Genomic DNA, 27,402 nt, shown 5'->3' on the forward strand with positions numbered 1-27,402 from the left:
AAACGTCTCTAATTATTAGACATGACAAAATAAAAATAAAATTGTAATTATTAATTTTCAAGAACCCCTGCCCTCATTAAATCTTGAGTACGCTACTGGCTATATTAATATTTTTATGTATAATATATTTATGATTAACAATAAACATTTCATAAACATGAAATATATAAATGTCATTGTTATTTATTTTTATATACATAATTGTAATATTATAATATACCTCGATTGAAATAAACCAGATTAATTATATAACGTATTGACGATAAATTATCTTACAAGTTCAGCGATAAATACATCGATTGCTCCACTCAAAAACTGAGGCGTAAAATAATTTTATTGTAAACCTTATTAGAAGTGTCCTTTAATATATTCAAGGATATAAAGCAATTCAGCCGTTAGCTGTTGTTGATTTTTTGAACATTTGAATATGCATTTAATCACTTTGAATAAAATTATTGTTGCAATGAATTTTGCTTACTTCCGTTCAAACTATGTCTCTGATTTGTTTTATTGCTAAAACCTACGTTAGTAAGATGTTATTAAATATTGCTTTCTTGCTTTATTTTTTCATATATTTTATATTCCTTTGCATTAATTTATATTTTATACATTTAAATTGTCTATTACCTCTCTTCATTGTATTGGTCTTCATAAATTGATTATGTAAATTCACATGATTCATTTAAAAGTATTATTATTGAATATATTATTCTTCAATTCTTAGATTTTGATTATATGATATATTTTAAGAAGCTTAGTGATAATTATTATTTATTACTTTATAATAAAATTGCATACCAGTTGAATATTTTAAATTTATAATTATCCATCTATACTCCATAATTAATATTTACAGCAATCAATAAAAGTTAATTGAATAGTTTTAATAATTTTGTTTGATAATTATTTAGACCATAACATTTAAATATAGATAGGTATTTAATTTCCTTCACTAATTGTATATAATTGTCTTTAACTAATACGTCATATTAGTAAGTGCTGGGTACGTCGTACGTGACCCAATAACTAACATATTATAAATATAAAATAAATGGATTGTAAATACAACAAAAAAAAAAAATGTATAATAATAGGTAGGTAGGTAGGTACTTTATTTTACGTTTCCACAAATACAATCATAAATATTCAAATGTAGAAGAAATATTAAATAAGAATGGTTAAAATAGTCCTTTTTAAAATGTTTAATATAATATAATTAATAATGTTATTTGTTTTTTATTTTATTACTGATGGTTCATTGTTTGTTTCAATAATATGTTATATTTATGATTGTTATTATTAAGTGATAATGAATTGTACACAACTACACAAGTAGGTATATTTAAGTATGTACATTTTACGTATAGGTGATCTTGAAATTATTCTCACGCTCAATTCCTTTGTTAGCAAATATAATAATAGTGATAAAAAATATGATAAGTATTAAGTACATTATCTGGATCTATAAGCCAATACAATGCCATAGGGCATAAACTATAACCAATTGTGTACTACAATAATATGCAACAGTCGGTGTTACAATGTATAAAATAATAATAGTAATAATTATTTATTTAATTTATTATTGGAAGAAAACTCCATCATACATTATAACTATGGATACAAGAGATTTAAAATTATAAAATATAATTTTTTTCTCTATAATAATTGAACTTCTTTAAATTACTTATCACAACTTACAAAAAAATCATTTATTGGTCGTATTACTAGCTGACTTTAAAACATTTATAAACAAGTAGGCGTGCACTATGTTGCCTCCTAAACTTTTTTTAGGACAGCAGTGGCCGCCAAATATTGAATTATATACCGCAGTAAATGTTACTTCCTTAATTATATTTACACACATTTTATACAATGTAAATAATAATTTAAAACAATTGTAGTATATTTTTTTGGAAAACGTTTCTACAGCCTACTCCCATCATCGACATTTTGGAATTTTATGAGGGCTTTCCTCTCAATAATTAACATGGAAGCTCTTCTCCCCTCCTCCCACAAAAACAATAAAAATTCAAATTTCACATATTTTGTTACATGACAGTAATTAGAATGTAATTATAATAAATTTGCGTGAGCTATTTCGAAAACGTGCAGTCAAACTTTTCTGTATAAATAGGACTATTAAGGAACGGGCCAGATTAATCTCATGCCCTGAAACCATAGTTCTGAGCATGCCTATGCGATAAAGTATGATAATATTTTTTTTATGTATGATTTTATATAAAATACATAATATTTAGCTCACGTATCGATTATGGACAGTTTAAACAATAATTGTAGTATTATTTATTATTTTTTCTTTTTTTTGAGTATAAATTTAAAAAAAAATAATTGTGTGCTTTATTATAACTTGAATGGGATTACCTTTTCACCTGATATTTAAAGGATAAACATCTCAAAAAGTTATTTTGTACCTATAGACTAAGTTATGATTTTCAAAAATAAAATTATTGTACTATATACGATTATGTCTGATGCGCGTTTTCCGTAACACATTCACGCGTATAGTTAAAAATGTAGTAAATTCTTAATTAAAATGATGTTTCATTAGATCGTATAGATTTAGAGAAGGGTCAATGTTTAAAGGTAAATAATCTATATAACTACTTCGTAATATTATATTGAAACAAGTTGCGGTTTTGTTAATAAACCGTGGATTTATGTTATATTGTTATTGGTCACCAATAGTGACTATAATTACTTTTTTGTAACTATTTTTACACATTTTGAATTTTAAATTCTCATTTCAGAAATATCCAAAATGAAAACAATGACTTCTATTGTTTTAATTGTATTACAGGATTATTTGGATTAATATTAAATGCGCGTAGTGCCTTCCTGGATAATTTGTTCATATTTTGTCAATGCCCACTCAGCAGCGAGTGAACTTAACATTAAAATTTCTTAAAGTGATTCATTAAATAAATTACGTGTATTAATTATTTGTGTACAAGTGTGGTCATTGCTTCGAAGTAGCGAATGAAGGTCGGTTGAGAACCAATTATTAAAATTTTTATTGATTTATAGTTTTTCATTAATTATTACTTCCCCTCCCCTCTTAAATGTTTAAAAAAAAAATGTTGAACACAACCATGTAAATTTATCTTGACATTGTTAATTTTATAAAGTATTAGATAATTTCCACATTGCACGTATCCATAAAGTTTTAAATCGTTTAAATTCGGCACAATATAGGTATTACCTATATTCTTTGTAAGAAATAAAATGTAGAGAATGTGTAATAATATGTAAAAAATACTTAACTAACAAAGGTTAAAAATGTTCTATTTTGCTTGAATTTTTTTGGTACCTATCATTGTTCAAGGTTTACTTTTTTTAATAACAACATATTTTTAATTTCATCCTCGGAGCAGAATATTTTTCTAAAAATTTCGATGTATAAAAAATCGAATTTTGAACAAATAGTTAATTAAAGAGTGATGGCTTAATGAGTATTCAATATTTTGATGAAACGTTAAGTGGATTAGACCAGGTACTCCAACAAAATGTTTGTTGACTAGATACTCGTTCACAGTTCTCAGAACAATTTTCTGCTTAGGAACATACAATTAAAAACCGTGTTGCATTTCGTGTCTCTTGTATGTACCTATTAATTTTTAATAATACAAATTAATGAACTTATCACTATAAAATAGTTTAAGGTAGTCAGCTGAAATTAAAGAAGTAATTGGTGTAACTCGATTTACAGCAATTAACTTATTGTATATTAACTATTATTAAGTACATTATACAATATATCAATATTAAGTAAATATTTTATATTACAGGTTTTGTATTGATTTTAACTTTAAATTTATTATTGATTTCAATTACAGTAAACATTAATGTATGGTTTTATTATTGACTATTATGTTGATATTGTATAAAGATTCCTATTTTGTAATAATTTTGAGCCTTGATAGAACCTTGGGATAGGTGCACCATGCACAACAAATAAACTTAAATATTGAATGGCATACGAAGACGGAAGTTGTATTTTTAATCAATAAAAAAAAGGTTTATAAAATGTGCTTTATGTATATATTGTGTTCCTTAACTCCTACAATATTTACATGAATTGGAAATATGAAATAAATAATACCCAATTCAAAAGTTATTGTGTGTAAAGACTGTCACAAACTATATTGGCTGCAGACCTACCCCATATTATATAATATAAAGCATTTTACAAACTCCTCTTTTAAAAATTATTACTTTTTACTTATTATTTATCACTTTATTACATTCTATTTATTATTATCATAATAAAATTAACGTTTCACAATTTATGTGTTTACTTATATTTATCTGTAGGTACAGCACCTTGATTCATTTAGCTTTCCAAAACATATTGATTGCACTCAATTAATTTTCGCAGTGAACCTTTGTTTTGCCTAAAAATACATATAATCGTTCTTGTTTTTTTTCACATTATGATTTATGATCTTATAGTTTTAATTTTTTTGCCAAATTACAATCTACATTCTGTAATACTTATTTTGAAGCACACTATCTTTAATAAAATATTGATATTTTTAGTTATGGTAGGTAACCATTGTATTATAAAATCAATTAAAAAAGGGTAGTCTCACTCAGATGTACAGTTGTAGTTGTCGAGTATGTCATTGTAATATACGAAAAACGATTTTTAGCGGAGACGGGGTGTCAGTCATACTTGTATGAATAATCAAATGTAATAACTTGAAAAAACAATAATGGTACATCGCCACAAATTGTGAACATTTAAGAATCTAAGGCTATATAATTATACGGTGAGTTCCACCAAAAAAATAAAATCGATTTCGGCAAAAATTAGTTTTGGTAAAAACTCCCATTTACCTATCCTAATTTTTTTTTATTTTCTCTATGCTTTTGAAAACTGCTGCACATTTTCAACTTTAACCTTCCTAATAAACTATCTAGATTGACTATTTCTTATCATAAATTATGCTGACGTAGAAAATCGGATCATTTTTACTACCATAAAACTCAAAGTTGATGACAGAAAAAAAACACAGTAAAACACAAATTTTCTTTTGCTATGTTTATAATCTATGTAATAATAAATTAAACTGAAAATTCCTTATTTATTTTCTATTAGCAAAAAAATATTTCAAGTACGTCATGTATATAACTAGATCAAAATTAGATCAAATACCTACATATCAACGTTTAACTCTAACATTAAATGTCTATTAGAGTTTTTCAGTTTTCTTATTATTAAAAGTCAATAATAAAAATAATGTTCATGTAGTTGTACTCAATACATGTTAAATTCTCAATTACTTAGAACAAAATTGGTAAAAACCAAAACATACAAAATATTAAAGTCAATTTTGTACACGTGACTAGCACGAGCGCCTTAAATACAATAACAGTTAAAATTAAAATACCTCTAATTTATGAAACATCAATTGTTTTATTAGAATTAAAAGCTACATATTCAATGTAATATACCTACCCTGATTATTTTATTCAGACATCCGTTTAACACTTTCTAGAATTTGAACAGTAAGGTTTGTATCTACGGGTAACGTAACATACACAGCTAGACTATAATAATATATTACATTAACAAAAACCACTTTCTTTTTACTTTCTTTTCTCGGGTTTCTGTCTGATCATCATCGTCAATTCATATTTCGTTGGGTATGCCATGCATTTTATTTTTAGAATGCTTTTATAATACTATTATACATGGATAATAAAATGATACCTAATACAGAAATGTAATAAATTTAACTACATCAGGTTACATTTAATTTTTTCAATGTAAATTTATTACAGAAAATTTACAATTTTATACTTAAGTTTATTTTTTCATTAAATGATTACATTTATATGATTTAATCTTTTAACAAAAATAAAAATAACTATTCCTTTAAAATTTGTATGAATACCTAGGTCCTAAATATAATAATGGTTTTCTATTGGGAATCAAATATTCACAGTTCATACGTTTTTACTATCTAAAAGAACTTGGTTTAGTGAAAAAAAAAAACAAATACAATTTTATGAATTATGAATTATTATTCAATGAATTAGGTATTTGATTTATTAAAAGAAGAACATTTGTTCCAAGTACCTATTCGATTTTGTTAAATGCTTGAAAAAAATTTTTAAATAAATGTATTTAAACTTTGTTTAACAGTTAGTTATGCTTATGAATTTATGATAGTTAAAATTTAAATATTTTGGTTAAAGTAATTTTGAAAATATAAATTATATTAAAAAAAAAAAAAAATGATTATAGAAAGATGATATGAAAAATATATTTTTTTTGTTGGGTGAGAATATATTTTGGATATCGAAAAGATGTTGGAAGATTTAAAAAGGAGCAATATGTGAGTGTGTCGTGGTAATATTTTAGAGCAGTTTAACTTAAGGTATGCAATGTCACAAATCATTGGTATGTTGTGTAGTGTGCAGAGGATGTAATTTATAGGTTTGGCAAAATCGGAGGCAGGTTAACAATGTTATGTATTAGCATTTCCTAGAGAGATTAAGGTTGAGTAACCAGAGTTGTGGTGGGATGGTGGGGGATATATTTCTATACCAAGGTTACGGTGAAGATTTTATGAGTACTAGTGCATGGCTTCAGACATTTTTATAAGTGGGTGATTGGTAGTAGAGATGGAAATATAGCATCATAAAGTGAAAACTTGTTGATTTTAATAATATAATTAAACAAGTTGCTGTGAGATTATGTAGTTATGGCAAGGACTGGAAGAGTCTTTTGGACAAAACATTAGGACATTAGTAATAGAAACACTTTGAGTAAAGAGTTGAATATGTATAATTCATTAATGGATATATTTTTGAGTAAGATTGTTTTGATAAGCCATTTACATGATATCATGTGAAAAGGTTGATACCAAGTATAAATGACCTACTAATGACGAACCTTTTATAAAATTTTCAAGTTTTTTTTAGCCAAAAACAAAAATTGCATCAACATAAATCGGAAGAAAAATAAAAAATAAAAAATACATATATAAGTACTATACTGGTATTGCGTAAATATATTATAGATTTGTAGGTATTTATTATATTTAGTTTTTCTACTGTTTAAATCTTCTGCTAGAATAGAGACTACCTTTAATGTTGAAAATATTCTGCTCCAAAACAAAGTGACAGATACAACAAAAACACACACATTGTAAATGCTGTAGGTACACACCATTAAAGCGAAACTTGCGCTCCTATGCCATATGTGTGTTAAGACACTATTGATATTTCCGGTCGCCTAAGATTCGTCCTAAATGTATATTGTACTTGTCATACAAATATCAGTACACATTTATATTACACTACGTTACAAACAAATCTTAACATGCTACCCAAAGTTTCAGAATAACGTGATGCATGTTATGTCTTGGACTTATAGTATCGTTCCTGTATCTTTATACAATTACATTAATCTATAGCCAATATTTGTCAACATTGAAGATTTTATAATTAATTGTAAATTCTGATTACAGAATTAATAATACAATGAGGTGTGTTTATAAAGAAAAATCTTTTATAAGTTTATCATTACGTTTTGGAGCTGAAAAAATGCTTAAATCTTTGAGTTAGAGCGTAATTTCTGATATAAAATAGGTTCTAGTTAGTTCTGGTTAAGTTAGGTAAAATGTAGGAAATTCACAGAACTTTTCATAATAGTCAGAAAATAACCAAAATTAAAATTACGAAATAACAGAAATATGTGATAGGTACATATGTAAATATTTACGCAAGATCAGTTTTAAACAGCAATTTTTTTCGATATAATCAAAAAATGAATAAACTTAGGGACTTGAAAATTGTTACCAAATATTCATATGAGATTTCCCTAAACATGAAATAATTTTAAAATATTTCAGATCTTTCTTTTTATTTTTAGCCATTTTATAAGTTTTAACATTTTGTACATTTTTGTTATTATTTTTTTTTTCATCAAAAAGCATGGAGAAATGAAGATTTCCATAACTCATAAATAATTTAGCAATTAATTCTATATTATTAGTTATTACTAGAATAAAAAAACAACTTTGATCTAAAGTCACATTCATACTATCCAGCAGAGCGCCTTCCTTCGATTTTTATGATAGTCAAATAATAAATAATTTAAACAGTACTTTGTAATATGATTAGTAGGTAATTAATACATTTAGGTGTATTGGATACATTTATACCAATAGGATAACATAATATTATATCGGCTTGGTGTGGCGCTAAATCTGGCTTCAGTCACAAATTTGCTCTCAGTGCCAGCACCGGCGGGTGTGACTAGTTCCTAGATGGGTGACCACCCGGATTCTTAGAGAAAAATCCTTGCCGCATATACACGTTTTTCAATCCAACCATACCCTCTCCCACAGTAAAAACCGGCTAATAACCAGGCAGTTGATGCCATAAAAAAATGTATTACATAATAATGTATTTCTCACATAAAAATATGGATACAGGTTTGTAATAGCCTCGGCCGGGCGAGTGAAAATTGTATAGCCCCGCGCTACTCAGGTTAGCTATCTCCCCGTCATACATAATAATCAATATATCAAATAATCAAGTTAATCATAGATAAAATGTCTTGGACTTTAGATCAGGAGCCCTGCATATACAAAATATTGAGAGAATACTTAATATTTTTTTTAATTTAAATTTTAAATTTAATCACTGCTAGTTGAAACAAAAGAAACATCCATAATATGATAAAAAAAACATGTCACAGCATAATCTAATAGATGCAACAAAATACAATAATCCCTAAAACAATTGAAAAATTGATAACATAATACGAAGTTTCAAAAATATAAATACTAAAATGCATAAACACAAGTTAGAAACATTACTTGATAAAAATTTACTTTTATTCTAGGGTTCTTGTGATCGCATTAATAATAAACATCGAGGAAGCATACATCCGTTGTATAGGTACTTAATAAAAAAAAACTGTACGTATAGGTATAACTACCGGTTTTGTGCTGAATAGTTGTCCCGATTATTTTTAAATATTATAGGAAAACAAGTATTTGAATTATCACACATGGGATTTTACAAGCTCTAGACTTAATTGGATTCAGTTAAGACTTGAGAATAATCGTATTCAAAATGTTCTCTGATGCAAATTTAACCATAATATAACGAGGGAGTGGGTTATATTCTAAACATTATTTGTTTGAAGTCCAAGTGCTGATTAGTACAAAAATGTGAGTACCTACTTTAAAATTTAAAATAACTTGATTTTTAAGGTATTGTTGTACTGTGTGTTTATTTTAATAAATTGAAATAAATAAAAAAAAAGATTAAAATTAATACCGGTCGAACTTCACTCAAATTATTAAATTGAATAATAATAAATTTTAATTTTTAAAAGTGCAGTTTTAAACATTTTCTAATAAATTAAAATAACAATTTTTTTATAATTTTGAAATAAAAGCAAGTGTGGAAATTATATTAACAAAATCTCAATCCATTCATTAAATGTTACTTAGCTAAATAAGATCGATATTTTAAGTTAATATACTCGATTTTGTCGTTTAATAATTAAATATTATTAGCTAATGAATAGAATAATAATTTATAAAAATAGCATTGAATAATACGCATGATTTTTGGCGTCCTATATCTTATTCAAGCACTACTATTTCAGTACCTTAGCGAGTTGGCATTAAGGAGATGTTTGATGGGTACATAGAATTCTATGGAAGAAAATCAAATTGGCAATGGTAAAAATAACTATTAATTTCAGCACTTAAAACAAAACAAGAACTTTGAAAAATAATAATTTTCACCACTTATATACTTACTTCAAATATAGGTACACTCTTATGAAAACTGTCTTTAAAAAAAACTGTAGTATTTATCATGAAAAACCAGTTGAGCTTAATGACCTTGGTACTCAGTATTACGGATAAAGAATACTCTTCAAGCACTTTTATTTAAAACAAAATTAACTATAAGTTCTTCCACGATAATAATTTAATATTACAACTTATCTGCGTGCACCATATTACCATAATATTATAGGAATAATACCAACATAAAAAACATGATATTTTATGTTATATAATTAATAAATAATAAATAATATTCACAACAACAAACATATTTTGAACCACTATGCTGCAGTAGGCTTAACGATAAAAAAATCATCCACATTTGCAAAGCGGTTCAAAACATTCATACACCAAAACCATGTTAAGTTATTATTATTATAAAATGATAGATAAGTATTTCTAGAAATTAAAGCATTTATGCTGGATTGCACAAATATCGTGTTTCATCAAGTTAAACGGATCTTTGAGTATTTGTCGGTCACTTGAACATAACATTATATGGACCATTTGTTAACAAAATGTTTGTGCTACCCAGCATTAGAATAACTTTATCATACAATTTTTTTTATATAATTATTGTATGAAGAAAAGTCGAACTTTACCACCAACATTATATATACACAACAGACAATGAACTAGGTAGTAAATAACATACTATCGATTCGATTTAATTTTTAAAAAATACAATTAAAATTACCAATTAGCTCAATGCTTTAAAAGCTCTACGTCATAAATTACTAATTATATTGCTCTTTGGTTTCTAATTAATAAATAAGATCTAATTATAATTATATAATGTTTATTGTATTATAGTATTATAGAAACACATGAAGAAAACGTAGAGTACCTACCTCAATATTATTATGAAATGCGATTATTCAAGGATGTGATTAGATGTGACGAGGGGTCGACAAGTACCTTTGAATGAGTATTAGTTTCGTAATGACAAAGGGTTGTGGCATCCGTAATGTTGTCTTTATCTCACAAATGCACAACATAACAAATTTAACTTTAACAAGAAACCATCTTACTCTGTTGTTTTTATAACTAGAGTGAGTTGACCCATTGTAAAATGTAAAAGTAAGATTAATATTCTATGGCACGACGAAGGCTTGTATTGATATTATTATTTTTAAGTAAGTTATGACCATTGTAAAATGTAAAAATATTGTACAGTTTCAAAGAGGACGTCGTAAAGAGGGTCACTAGTATTGTTGTCACAGTCTCACTAACGATAAATGATAAGTTATCATTGATAACATACGGAACAGTATATTTAGTAATTTAAATTTTGTATAGTTAGCTTAAGACATTAGAGCAAATTAACTTATTATTAAACTTAAATGCAAAACATTATTTGTGTTATCTTATTGTTTTAACGATATTGTAATTTGTAAGTGAATTAGGAGCATATAAATTATTTATATAAAAATTAAAATATATTAAAAATCAACGAGAGAACACAAATAATATTCTTACATTTAAGTTTGAACACAGAATTGGAACAACTGAACACAAATTTACTATGTTGTCCATGTGTAATATAGAGTAAAGACATATTACCAGGTGAAATACCTTTCGAGTAACATGACAAATTTTCAGTTCAGAAGAATCTAGCTAGTTCACTATCATATTAAAAATAACAGGATAAAATGGATTCTTGTAAACTAAAATTTGAAGTGATATGCGTTATTTGGCGGAGACAACACATGCGTGTACGACATATGCTTAGTTGAAATTAAGTAAATGCACGAATTATTTACTAAATCGCTTAGCTTTCTAAAATACAAAAAATGTATATAGTCGGGAATAAGATATGCCTAGGATCGTTCTCGTTATAAATACTGCATTTGTTGAAGTCTAATGGTATAAAAAGGATGTAACAAAAGATGACAAATGAAAAATGAAAAATTGATACTAGTTAAATGGATGAAAAAAATTATGAAAATGATATGGACAGAAAATAATTTAAGATTTACTAAGGTTAGAAAATTCCAGAAAATAATAATTTGAAAAAAGTATTAAGTTTTAAATGAGTTTACAACAAATAAATGTTGATGTTTTAAAATATTGTAATAAAAAAAAAAACTACTTGACTAAATTAAAAGTTTTTACCATTAACATTTCAATAATAAAAGTTATTTCCTCTTAAAAAAATTTTAAACTAGCTTCTGGCCATTGTTAAAAACTGTAAATAATAGTATCCTTTGAGGTTGTATTATTAACCCATTTAAAAATATAATTATGTACTCAACATTATATATTAAAAAAATATGTTGAGTAAATTATAGTCAGATTATTGATAATATGTAACATGTAATAAACTATTTTAATTAAGTATGTGAAATGTAACTTATGTAACTTTTAATAATTAAATATAATTATTAGTTTATATATATACTAATATTTAATGTTAGTATCGATCGTTACTAATTGCATTCCACTCATTAAATTGCTGTTGGTATAAATATTTGTAGTAAAAATCGATTTTTAAATAGATGTTTCTAATTAGTTTATTAAAATAATATATAATTAGACGGTAATCAAACGTTTTAAAAATAAAAATAATTTTATTTATAACAAACGATACATACCTGAGTACGAAGAATTAGATGTCTCATGTAATTTAAATGTGAACGGTATGTGGACTTTCATCATTTTCATCTGTGGTATCCTTTGTTGAACAGGATGTACTGCGTTACCACCAAACATTAGTTCTTCGCCGTGCAGCCAAAATACTGTCATATTCCTAAAATGTTAACAGTACAAAAAAAATTATTGTATGATGACAAATTTAAATAACAAAAACTTTATTAAGATCTTATAAAATATAAATCATAACTTGTGGGTAAGTGTCTCAAGTCAAACGATTAACACAGAACTAAGTTCATTGAACGATTATTTGGTAGCGATGAATGTTAGTTGCTAAAATATAAATTACTAGCGAGGTCAATGGACAGAAATCGAATACAATTTTCCCAAACCATATAATTTACTTTAACATAAAATATAATACGGTTTTTAATTTTAGTAAATTATTAATTAAATCAATATTATAGGTACATTAAAATATGTTAATACAATAATCGGTGTTGTTTAATTTGAAAACTTTAATGAAAAAGAGAATAATTTATTTTTATTTTGTTAAAGATTTAAAAATTAATTCCTGAGAATCATTTATTTTAAAAATATAATCCGGTAAACAGGTTATGGCTCTGGTTACAGAAGTACTCAAAATGTATGACGCATTGTATACTACTAAGTGTAATGTGGGTTACACAAAATTTTAAAATTTCAATGCTTTTTACAATGAAATAACTGATGTTCATGATGTACACGTTACGTGATTCTTTTAATAGCAAGCATATTGTATTACAGAATATTGACATTGTTTTAAATAATTTGAAGTTATAGGTACGAAACAATATTTTTGAAATAAAATTATACTTAGTAGAATGTTTTCCGAGAATTTCCGTTCATAAAAATCAAATTTTGAATGAATAGCTAGTTACTTATGACTATCTAAAGTCTAGCAGAATAAAGAAGTGGACCAACAATTTTCGGATAACTCAGCTCATCAATACATTACAGACTAACTCACTACTCGTTTGAAATTACATTTAAAAAAAAATTAACTTTGGTGTGATTTCAAGTTATGGAATGAAATATTGTATATTATTTTAGGTATACTTAATTTATACACTTATGTATCTATGCTGAATTAATGGAATGAACAAATATTACAGTTTTCATTAATATAGATATACATTTTATACATTTTGGTGGGGGTCACTGCTTGTGGAAATAAATTGGAAATAAATTAGGAGGGGGTCACACGGGTCACAAAAGGTCCCTAACCACTGGTATAAATATGTCTCGTATACGCAAATATGGTCTAGACATGAAAACACTAATGACACTATAATTTCGAAATGTTGTACTTATTTTAGGTACTTTTATTTATAACTAACATAAGAACATGAATACAATAGTAAAATTGTAAATAATAATATACCAAGGTGCTTACTTAAGAATTTCTTATTGTACATTTAAAATTCATAAAACATTTAGCAACTATTATATAAATGATGTATGTGTTAATAAAAATCCAAAAATTATAACAGAAAATATGTGGATGGCAAATTAAGACGTAACTTTGACCCCACTCGTATTGACAATTTAACTTAATTATTGTTATATAACTAAAGTGAATATCACTTTATAAGTTGTCAAAGAAAGCGTTATGAACACCAATGAAAAAAACTTGACAAATAACATCGACCTCAACACGCGATCCAACATATCACAAGCGCTCGACGAAAGTCAAAAACGAAAATTAAATCATACCATTTTTAATTACCACAAACATTATTTAAAAATTATAACCTTTATAACTTCTGTATAATATAACTCCTAATCTTAAGAAACAAAATACCATACAAAATTTAATTTCAGGCTAATAACCTTCGCTGTTGAAACCTTAATTTAAAAATAAAAAAAAATAACTAGGCAATTCGCTCTGCTGTATGTATATAAATATTAAATTGTTTCAAACCTACAATATAAAAATGTTTTGCCTATGTATTTTCAATATTTTTAGAAAATAGTACCTATTACAAACATTTGATGAGCCTTGTATTCACTATATTGAATTTTATCAAAATATAAATATTGAAAAAAAATATTTTACATGTGTATTTTCGATAATTCTTAATTTCAATAAGAACAACTTAGAATAAATCTTGTATTTTAAAGATTTTAGACCGAACATTAAAATGATTGTTACTTGTTAACATATTATATAAAATAAACTAAAATAAGAAGAATATGTTTAATGTCTTTAAATACCTATCAAAAAGAGCTAAAACATTGAGGATATGCTAATATAAGTATTTAGAAAAAATATCATTTCACCTAAGGTTATTCGTATTTGCAGAATTACAACAATAATTAGTGTTTATAACTACTCCTGTTTTTACGATTTCCCTCCTCCCCTTATTATTAATAAAATGATTGAAGTATAGATTTATCGGAGTGATGAAGCGGGGTGATCATTCATAGTCTAAAATTATTTTATAAACTTTCTTTTTCAACACATTATTTATTTAACTAGTATTTTATATTTTCCGTTATTTTGTACCTTAATATTCGTAACCAATACAAATTAAAAAATATATAAATAAAATATTGACCTAAAATATAATTTGATATAAACATATCGATGTCCCGTTATGTTAAAACCAGAAACAATATTACTAATGAAACTGTACAATCTATGCAGTTTTAATAACAAGGTTAACTTGAGGAAAGCCCACAGAAATAGTTTGACATGACAATAAAAACAATGTCTTATCCTAATAAAAAATATATATTTGATTACATTATAACTTCAATTATAATTTATAACTACGGTATAAGTGAATCTAAAAATGTAACCTATTCGTAATTATATCTCCAAAAATATTTTTATATTATCTAAAAACATTTTAAAGAACTTCGGATAAATTTATTTCATAAAAGCAAAAATTATGAGTTTGTGAAAATTTAAAAAAAATCAAAAATTGTATTAGGTAGGTACCAATTTTAATGATCGTATTCTTATATTATAAAATATCTATTGAACGTGCCTTAGATATAATGTCAACAGTAATCTATAGTATCATTCATAATAATCTGCAAACGTGATTTACCTAAAAAATATAAACACCATATTATAGTACGCAATACCTACGTTGTTTTTAAATACGTTTTTTTGTTTAAAGTTTATTTTAATTTCAGTATTAGACTTTTATTAATTGAGTGAATAGACTGTATGATATATATTTATTTTTAATACAGAATAAGTTTGATTTTAAATAAAATTATCAAAAATTTTTCGCTTATAACTAATAATCATCTATTTGAAATGTATAATTTTTAGGTCTGCTTTTATTGATCATTGTATAACATATTAAAACTATAACATAAATGACTAACAGACAGCAAAAGGAATTTAAATGATCTAGGAATTGAATTTAACTCATTTAAGAAACAATTTCGTAAAACTACATTTTAATTCAGTGAAATATCTAATAATTCAAATTTTGAATCAATTGAGGATAATTTAAACTTATAGATCACTATTTAAAAGCATCTTAAAATATACACTACATAAATGGGGTAGGTATGTTACTAAGATATTAAAAACACTTAGTTTCTTTGCCATGCTTATAGAATATAAAATTACACGGATATTTGTAAGTTATCTTTGCCATGGCAATTAAAATTTAAGACTGTGTTATCGGGGGTCATTAAATTAAGATTGATATTTTGATATGATGATGAAAAATAATATTTCTAGTTTGGATTATCACCATTAGCTTAAACTACCCTACTAGGTAACTAATATACTTAATGTTTATAGTGTTAAGTCGTTTACACTGATGGACGTAGATTAACGGATACTGTTACTGTCAGAATTACAGTTAACCGTAATATTTTATTTGAGCCATTTTTTTGAACAAGCATATAATTGATAAGCTGCTTCAGTTAGACAATTTAATTATTTTAAAATAGGTAGCTAAACTGGTAGGTGGCTAAATATTATTTTGATGTTTCAAAAATTATTTATTTTGTATACATATTAGTACTGTACACAAAATAAATATAGCTTATCCAATTAAAACAGTGACTATCAGAAAATAAATTGATAAAGAACATCAATATTTGGTTAGGCTGTTACTTAAGTGTAAATATTTGTATTTAGTCATGACCAGAAGTTTTCATGAAATATCCCAAAAAATTAAACATACATCTTTCATTTTATCATTTAATGCTTTAATGGGATAGGTAAGTCAGTTAGATATTAACAAAAAATTAATTAACTATTAATACCAAAGAGATAGCCTCCACATTTTCCTAGAGGAAAATCATAGAGAAATTAATAACCGTTAAAAGAAAACATAAATATAGTGAAAGATTATAAGAAAACATTAAAATTAAAATTAAACAATAATTAAATAAAGCTGCCTACTTACAAGGTCACCAAAACTAAAAAAAAAAAATATTAGATTCTTTAAAAACTACCTAGTTTTAAAAACTTAGTTGGTACTAAAAGGAACCAAGAATAAAATAACAACGTTCTGCATTACTTCACTGTTTATATTTAAACATAGAGCCACCTATATTCAAGTTTTAAATTAACATTACATAGGGGGAAAAAAATATAGATTTAAAATTAAAAAGCGGTAAAAGTGGGACGCTGTAATGAATGTGTTAAATTTGAATTCAGTGACACAAAATCATTGCATATAAAAAACGATTTTGAGTGAATATCAGCCTATATTACTGAATATATTTTATGATATTATTGTGATGAAAGTAATTTATTTTACTATTAGGATTAATATTTAGTACTACAGTAGGTAAAAGTTAAATTCATTTTTGCCGAAAAAATTGCATTTATATTGCATGCCTATAGATATAATTAGGGTTTTAAAATTTCATGAAATATTTCATTTCAATGAAAAATGAAAAATGAAAATATTAATTGAAATAATTGAAAATAATGAGGTTTAGATTTTGATATTTATTTTTAGACCTATTTTTAAATACACCAGGAGAATTTGACAAAATAAGAAACAAGTAACAGCCCGTCCATATAAGAAATTAATGTTGGGAAATGAACGTCTATATTTATTTAATAATCATATATTCGTACATTGTACCAAGTAAACGCTATACTCTCCCCAGTCCCTAAGTTCATATGATTATAATTTATAATATTATATAAACAAAGAATTTATAATATTTGGTATATTTACATTTTTTTCATAAAATATTGTCAGGACTGTTTTTCACCACTATAAATAAAACATACAAGCATGAAATAATTAATCAACAATATTTATTATACTTTACTAAGTTTATTCTTTAACTCTTTTGAAAATGCAAACATTTACCTCCTAGATAAGATAATTTCGGCCATTTTGTGGGCTTCAAAATCATTTTCAAGTCGGCTATCTAGTATTTTTATATATTTGTATAGTTCGCTTACCATGGTTGATATAAATTATAACCGACAAGTTATTCATTATCAATATTTTCTGTGTATAATCAATATATTATTTTATTTATAATCATTAATCATCTATAATCGAACACGTTTTAAAAAAGAAAAAATATTTTTCAATATTTCAAGGAGAGTGGAATGTTCAATTTTGAAATATTTCAAATTCAGAACCCTAGATATAATGTTTACTAACACTGCTATTGCAACTTCTTATGAGAAACCCTGTATTATGTTCGAACTAACGAAAACAATTTTATTGACATTTATAAGAAAAAAAATTTTAAATTTCAAATCATCAAAAAACAAAATCGATTTTTTCGAAAACTGGTTTTACTTTAAAAAAATTTTAGCATGAAAGACTAGGAAGTATATTCAATTATTTTACCCACTCAATTTTTAAGGCAGTTCAATTGAACTACCCGAATGCTGAAGCACGTGTTCAACGCCACTACCGGGAAGGCAGACCTCAACTTCAAAATTTCCTATACCTACTCCATAACGTGGTATACATAGTCCATACTATAATATAGTTTAATTTGTTCCTATACTAACGATCAGACACAGTTCATATTTGAATTCCATATAGCCACATATGACATAACATACCGTTATTGCGTCTACTGCCCTCAACGTGGGAGTAGAACTCTCCCTAAAACTGCATAAGAATTTCTTTTTTGTTAATTTTACGGAAAACATTTATTTATTAGACTGCAGTGGACAGTTAAAAACGGCAGAAACCTGGCTATAAAATTACTACACCGGCTGTTAGCGATGAGCGAATCAGTTACGTATGTATACCTAAGTATGTATCAGAAATAGAAAGTTCACGGTTAATAACACATATGGGAGGGTCAACGTTCTATACCAGTTTAGTCGGTATTGGTATTGTGCATATCATAGTCATACAGTGTATAGGTTAGCAGTTATGAAAGGAGTTGTTTAACTTGGCTAACAACTATCTCGTCTAATAATAAAATATGTCCGCGATTGTTAAAAAAAGTGCGAATTACGTACCTACTGTATTCGTATATTTGTAAATAATCACATTTCTTTTGACCAGTACAGGGACTTCTGTCTATCAGAAATCCAATTTCATATGATGTACATATAATACTCCTAACATAGAGAATTTGATGAATTTTTAAAAAAAATAAGATAATTTGCAAATTCCCGCAATGTTAACGAATTTTGTCAACATTTACACTACAAATTATTTTTAAAAAAAGTACGAAATGTATTTTCGATATATTTCAATCATTGTATAAAAACAACTTATGAGAAACTTCATATTAAATTGCAATTTACCGAGAAAAAAAGACTAAAAAAATTTAAAATAGGAAATTTTATCAAAAATACTATAATACATATTTGGTATTAATGTAGTCCCTACGTTTATTCATTTCTTAATTTTGAGTAAGTCGGTATTCTCGTTATTCGTAATTTTATATCTGAGTGGAGCGATGAACGTTTTAAATTACCTACATTGATATGGTAACCTAACTTTTGGAGCTGTAAAAACAATTTTTTTAAGCATTTTAAATTTAAATTTAGACAAAATTTGTTAAAATTACGAACTATTATTTTGTTGTTTAAAATATATAAAATGTTCAATTTATAGAACTAAAAGGCTTTACAACTCAATATAAGGGTTACCTCCCCTTTGATGTCCAAATCAAAAATTCTGAAAAAAATAACTACATATCTAAGCATATTTTGTTTATGAAATAAGAAATGTTAACTAAGAAAAACAATTTTAATTAATTTGTTTTAATTCAAAAATAGTATTCATGGGGTCTAGAAACTTTTACGTATATTATTAAATTTTATAAGCTATTGCCCATTTACACCACGAAACCGATTCATGCCATTCTACGGTATGGCGGCGTTGTTCCAAAAGTCAATGACAACATAACAACTTTAAATATATTAGGTATACTATTATAAATTATAATAATTAAATACTATTAATTGGTACAATAAATGCAATATTTTCGGCAAAATCAATCTATGGAGCCTAATACATTCCTACTAATTGTAAAATAAATTACTTTAAGAGCAATATAAAAACATACCATGCAATATACTTAGGAATAGTAAATATAGGCAGACGACCGCCTTCGCTCAGAATCGTTATTGTATATTCGTACCTATATGCAATGATGTACCATTGACTTAAAATTGAATACATATATTACAATGACGAGGCACACTAGACACTTTTGGGCACTGTACTGCAGCAGAGCGGTTACCTACTTTCCCCTTTTTTGTTGTTGTTTAATTCTGATTACTTTAAAAAGTAATCAGAATTTTTTACTTTTGACCCCAAAGCAGAAACCATACAAACATCACAGTAAAACCAATATATTCGTCGCTCCGCTTAGGATTTAAAATGAGCCATGACCGTGTGCCGCCCATGAGATGTAGAAGTTGCAAAATAACATATGATCCAGCCATGTTTTTGTCTATTAAATTCTGGTTATACAATAATATGTTTATTAAAAAATTGATGTGTCTAAAATAATTTGCAAACCAGAAAAAAATGTATTGATCTTCAATAATTAGGGTGGTTTTTGGTAGCGAATTGAAGTCAAAAATATTAACAATTTAATACAATATTTAAGTTTCTAATACAAGCTATATCTTATAGGTTGTTAAAAAAATTTAAAATATAGAAGATATTGCAATGACGAGGTACACCGTAAACAGCAGAACAACTTTCCTGGTTTTTGTTTGTTTGGATATTGCAACTGGTCGACTCAAAAATAATCTCGAAAATAATAGAATATTATGCCGTCCGTTATTTGTTTACAATCGAACCAACAGCGACGGAGACGACAGCATTCGATACCCATGAAAAAAATAAATACATAAACAAAACTCGTAATTCCACCGGTGCGAAACAACTTTCTTTCCGATCCCGTTGCGAAAATCTACGACGTTTAACGGCTGTCTCTCGCGTGCGTCGCAAAAATTATCATGTGACGTGTCGTTTTTCCTCAGAGGGTGATGTCCTCGCCGATTTAAAAAATAAAGACAAAAAAACGTGAACCGTTCCGTTGACGTTACTCGTCAGCATAATACTATATACATAATATATTATTACGCATTATTATAATATTATTACACTCACATGTCGCGACTGTTTAACAATGATATAAATAATATTATAATGACATTTTCGTTTTGAAACTTTACCTCAGCATCATCCGCGCGAATATTATCGTATAATACACGTATCATTATTACACGCACATGCACGCGAATACGTGTCTTTCGTACGAATTACGCAACACAACACACAGATTTTGCATACAAATTTAAGGGGGGCGGACGGCTGCCGATCGGTCGACCGTAGTCGTTGGCGGTATTATTATTGTTGGTTAGTTTTTTTTCCTACATTTCTGTTCACTACTCGTGATTATTATTTTGACCTCGACGACAACGACGAACGAAAATTATTCTTTTTTCTAAACGTGCGTCGTCGTTGTCGATTCATTGGACCATTGCCGCCGTGCATCGCGATGTATAATATTGTATATACGATATAATAATAAATAATAATAATAATAATAATAATAATAATAATATCATAGTGTATTAAGCATGAACACGGTCAGCCACACGATATAAAATTCGTGACGATACAATAGCGTAAAATATTTCTGTTATTGTTACCACCGATAGATATTTTTTCGGTTCAATCCCGCAGAGCCGTAAGGCATGAATCCTCATATTATATTTTATCCTTTATAAATGGTACCAAATTATCCATGCGAAGAAATGCTTGTACACTGTATCGTCGCCCGCCGAGAAATAATAATAATAACAACAATAAAAATAATATAATACAATATAATGGCAAGGTAATGGCAGACTAAGACTACATAGCATATTAGGTATATATATAATGTATATACCCAATACCTGCAAATGGAAATAACTCTTCCTCCCTTTTTCTTTGTACATTTATACGATCAGATTTTTGTAAGTGCTCCATGGGCATTGAGCACCTACATTTATTTCCCTCTACGTTCGAATTCGCACAATAATCGAAACTAACTAATTCTTTATCGTAATGTATTGTGTTCGTTATTATAAACTCAACAAAAAATAAACAAAAAAATACCCCACAGGCCATAGTACAAAAGAAAAATAATACTTTTTGGGAATTTTTGATTCTATATGTTAATCTACATAAGTATTAACACAGGAAAAAACACTGAAATGTGTTCGGCATAAATTATTCCGATTCATTTATCGGACGCCATAAAATATGAATAAATCTACCTATATCACAGACAATAACGACGTTTGCTTGGTAAATTTTTGACGCAAAAAATATGTATACCTATTTTATACAGCATTTTTGATTCTATTTCTTAATTTGGATGAAATATGAGATTTTCAAATAAAACATATTAATGACATAATATCATATTAGAGAGCCTACTAAAATATTCTGATGGACATGTTTTACGTAGGTACTTAGGTATAAACCATTAAATCAGCTATCAAAAAACGAATTAGCCTATACTTGTTGCTGCCCACGGGATTTTCTTAGTAGGTCGCCGGTCGTTGTCAATTAGCGTTGGTAATTGCCAACTAATTGCCTCTCCTCCTTCTAAAGACTTTTATTTTTATGTAACAGCAATTTCTATTTGTATATTATGTATTTAATATCTATAGTTTTTTAAACTTAAATGAGTAATTAAAATGTTGTCTAACTCTGTATTCCTCACCGACTATTCGCCTGACTCCTATTAGTCCTATTACTATTATAGTCAAATATAATTTCGATATGTTTGAAAACTTAACAAGTATTATATCTTCAATGATCGTTGTTCGTATACAATAATAAGTAAATTCAATGCGAAGCTTGTTGCCATTGGTACCTAACCAATTGTAGGTCTTGAGTTTAGACAGTTTAGAGTGATAGCTTTTAAGTACTTGGAGAATACACTTATGCATATTTATATGTATATAAATAAGTGCATATATTATATATTATATATTGAAGTCTAGCCAAAATGCATAGATCTAAATAGAAAAAAGAGGTAATTATTGTCAATCGACTAAGATTTGGCCGCACAAAATTCACATATGGACAACCTTATGGCAAAGACAGATCCGCCCTTATGCCTAAAACATGCAATACACACAACTCCACCAAGCACTTCATCGTCCACTGCCCAAACTTCGGCAAAGCCAGAAATAAATTTAACATTCCGGAAAATTTATATGAAGCAATTGGTTCATTTTCAAACCCCCTCAACATAATTTCTTATCTTAATAACAAAGAAATGTGATATATAGGTAATGTAAAAATGTAATATTTATGTAAGCTAATAACCACTGCAGTTGATGCTAAAAAATATGTATTATATCAGTTATCATTATCGCCCTATCTCAGCAGCACGGTACTCATTTATTTAGTCTTTTTTATTATTGTTATTATTTTTACTTGGCTTGCATCGAGAACGTTCGATAGCATACTTTTTTTCCCAATTCTATAAAATCCCATAACATTCAACTTACAAAAGGATCGATTTAGATTGTTGCACAACGCATTGTGCCAGACAACTAATACTGTTATAATACATCAAGAAAATACCGTTAGAATTCACAATGCTAAACAGAATCTTGTTTTATTTTACCGTATGAACACCACTATAACACTAGTCTCGAAAAATTAGCATTCTAACCCGTTTGACGAAAACTCGACCGGTGGTTCACAAAATAAATATAAACCTCGTCCACTAGTCCACTAATATCACGAATGACAATAAACTCGAGTTTATTCAACAATACATTCTAGTCTTCTTTTACCGTGTGTCTTAAATTCGGTTAGTGGGTTAGCTGTGAACATTTTTGGTTTACCTACGCCTGCCTATTCCAAATCCAATTTTTATCAAAATCATGGAAATCCTTAAGGTAATTTTGCACGATTCGGTTATCCCTACTAAAAATAAACCGTTATTTATTTAGGTATTTATAAACAAGTATCTAATTCATTTTATACACTATACCTTACAACATTATATTATATTTGCATATTGCAGAAGTATTTTATTTAGTTACTCACGTTTTTATTTCTTTTTTTTTAATGGGTATGAAATAGTTATTACTCATGCATTTATATAAAGTTGAACACGTTTATTATAATCCTCTGTCTGTTTATTACTATTACTAGTAAACAATTTAATTTTCAAATGCGATTATTTATTACCGATCATAAAATAAGCGTTGATTAAATAAAAACGGGACTACCTATATTTTATACTGATCTTCTAATACCACCTATCTACCATGGAGATTATTCTTATCGCGGCTACGTCAGCACCGGTATTGTAACCACATAATACTATCAGAATATAACATTATTCAAGACCTACTACAAATACGATCACTGTGTTACTATTTACAATGTTATCGTTATGTACACGGTAACTAAACAACAGATAATTTTATCTTGTATTTTGAAATATCGTATCACAGAGGTGCATCGTTCACACGTTTATGCTGGCTATAAATTAAAACGAACGGAATAAAAAAATATTCAAAAACACGGTCGCTCGAAATATTAATATAATAACATAGGTATGCATAGCCACATGTAGGTGTTAAACGACAACGTATTTTTTTATCAAAATCACACCAAACGCAGTGCGGAGTGTTACACTGAAACACATACACTGTGTGAACGTCGTAAAGTCAGGTCTGTCCATGAAAAGTGAATGCAACCAGAGAGTGTAGGTAGATATTATTATACTTAATGTGGTGTTATTGAAAGTTTAGAGCTACGTTATCATCTTGACATAATTTATGCCGTGGAAAACATTGTGGCTGATCGATTGTAGGTACTATCTTTTCCCGACAATACAATGTCGGTACGCGGTACTCGGGTACTCATTTTGCGCGCCTTATTGCATCTGCACGGGTATGCAATATACATACACAACACCTAACCGTGAACACGACAATTGGGCCAAAACATTGACCAACAACCGTGCCAAGCGTGCATACAATATTATCGAGATCGCCTGATCACACCTGCTTTAATAAATAATAACGCGACCGGTAGCGGACTTACCTCATGATTAGCAGGAACATGGCGCAGAAGCACATGAGCACGGCCAAGACGGACAGAATATTAGAGAACTCCGCCACGGACACGAGCATCGCAGTCATGGCGACCAACATAGCGCGGCCGATGAGCGTACTAACGATTGACGATGATGGTGTGCTGTGCTGTGCCGACCTGTGGTCGGGGCAAGACAAAAACGAAAAATCCCAAAAAAAAAATTTTAACCAAAAAAACGCACCTGGTGCCTCGTCGGCCGTTTGCTATGCGATTGTAATAATATTATCTCGTGTGCCTATTTGCGATTAGACGGATGAGGTGGGAAAAAGCCGTTCGGGGGTACGGGGGAACCCCGTGTTCCGATCAGTTCAACTCATAAAAAACGCGATAAACGGTGAGCAAAATCACTTATGACGACGGGACGCGCACCGGTTTCTATGGAGGTTAAGTCGGGACGAACGGGACGGACACGAACGATCGAGAGAAAAAAAACAAAATACCACAGTTTTTGTAATGCGGAAAAACGTCTATTTTCGATCGGTTCTCGATGTCTGTCTATCTGTCGGTCGGTCGGTCGGTCGGTCGGTCGGTAGCGAACAACTCACGCGCGCGATGTGCTGTAGTGGCCGTACACCGTCTCGTCCGGACTGCGGTAGTGCGGTCTGGTGTAGCGCTGCACGCACGCTCACTCGGACGCACGCGCAGACACACGCGCGCGCAGAAACACTACCACAAAGAACGGTGGCGGTGGCGGCGCGCGTCGGTTACGGCGATAACATAATATTAAGTCATATTATAACACTCGCGCGGACGCGACGGAACGCAACGGAACGCAACGGTAACGAAAAACGGGATGTGACCCGTCCGCGTGCGTTCGGCGCTGGTAGTCTCGATCGCGGGTGTCACGGAGCGGCGGCGCGGGGAAATGCGAACACTGTCGCCATCGATGGAGGAGAGTGCATGCCGCACGGCGATATTCACGTCCGTACGTTCCCGGACGGCCGGCGAGTGGTGGCAACCGGTGAATGTGAAAGCATAGCGCCGCCGCGGCCGATGCGTCGACGACGGCAGCAAACGTCCCACCGTCACCGAACAGTCGTCACCCGTCGAACCGTCCGCATCACCGGCCGGGTAGAACGTGTGGCGGTCGTCCGTCCCACCACGCGAGGCTGCGATAACGCGCGCCGCCGGCATATACTACTATTATAATACACCGCGTACCGACACGTGACGCACGTGATTCGTATAATATAATTATTATTGTAAATGCACTCGGCGTGTGTTTGTCCATGACGAATCATGAGGGGGGAACGAAGGGGGCATTCACCTAATCTCCTGGATCCTTTATTTTTATTTTTTCATCCTGCAGAGTAAATAATAAATGTGCAGGGAACGTATATCACACGAACCCTTCTAACACTCCCTCGCATCATTAGAAATTGATCAAGGAATGTGAGCAGCTGCAGCACTCACTTAAAAATTAAAATATCGTAAACGATTGAAGTACATACCCTCTGTAAGGTAAACGGACAGTAAGTACTCATTCCCGTCGTATAAATTATAATTGAGTTTTTTCCGTCCAGCTTTCGCGCCATCCTATAAATGCCTTTTTAATGAATGTCTGTTTATTCAAATTTGACGACATTGGTTATTTGGGCGTAAAATAACGATTTTTTTATTTTGCTGTAATTCAAAAAAGAATTTCGTAGATATTTTAAATTACAAAAATGTCTGTATTAGCATTTTTATTCGTGGTATAATTCAAAATGGTGTTTATAGTAATTGGTAATATTATAAAATATTTTAATTCTTTTTAAGCTATTCGTTGGTATTTGCATTTTCAACTTTTTTTTAAATTTTCTATAAAATATGTCGATAAAAAATTGTTTGCTTTGTCAAATGCTTAAAATTTAATAAAAGATTCCACTTGTTAAATTGTTCTTATAGCAATTTAAAAAATATCAAAAATAAATAGGCACTATATATATATCTTAAATAGTTAAATCACAAAATTTGCAAATTATTTTTTAGTTTAAAATGTTAAATTTTTATTTTTTGTAACTATAAAGTTATAACTACCTATAAGGTTTGAATATTTAATTCAAATATCGTCATAAGTTGTTCTCTATACTACATGGTATTATAATAGATACTTGCATACAACTAAAAGTTTTAATAATTTACATAAAATGTCAAACAGTTTAATACGGTCCGTGTTGGAAATGAAAAAAATATATTATAAAATGTATTGAACTCGCAGTTGTTAATACTAAACTAACAATACAAGATATTATAACCTCTGATTTCATTTATTTAGAATCATCCCTTAATTTTTAAGAAATATTGCCGTATAAAGCAATGTGATAGTAAAATTATATCTCACACTGTCACATATTAGACTTTTAGAGGAGAACACTGCTAATAAT

The 27,402-nt window shown here is 28.5% G+C and overlaps 1 protein-coding gene across 1 annotated transcript in view; it reads right to left on the reverse strand.

The window, feature by feature from the left end:
* The window catches only part of LOC111038571 (cell growth regulator with RING finger domain protein 1-like), a 42,271-nt gene extending 16,618 nt beyond the window's left edge, over positions 1–25,653 (reverse strand). The window contains exons 1-2 of the mRNA XM_022321727.1: positions 24,986–25,653; positions 12,440–12,594 (exon numbers count right to left, since the gene is read on the reverse strand). Of these exons, the coding sequence (XP_022177419.1) occupies positions 12,440–12,594; positions 24,986–25,095 (265 nt within the window). The 5' untranslated portion in view covers positions 25,096–25,653. The remainder of the gene's footprint in view (positions 1–12,439; positions 12,595–24,985) is intronic.
* Between the last annotated feature and the right edge of the window lie 1,749 nt (positions 25,654–27,402).

This window comes from Myzus persicae, unplaced genomic scaffold (assembly GCF_001856785.1).
Source record: "Myzus persicae strain clone G006 unplaced genomic scaffold, MPER_G0061.0, whole genome shotgun sequence".
In the NCBI taxonomy this organism is placed as follows: Eukaryota; Metazoa; Arthropoda; class Insecta; order Hemiptera; family Aphididae; genus Myzus; species Myzus persicae.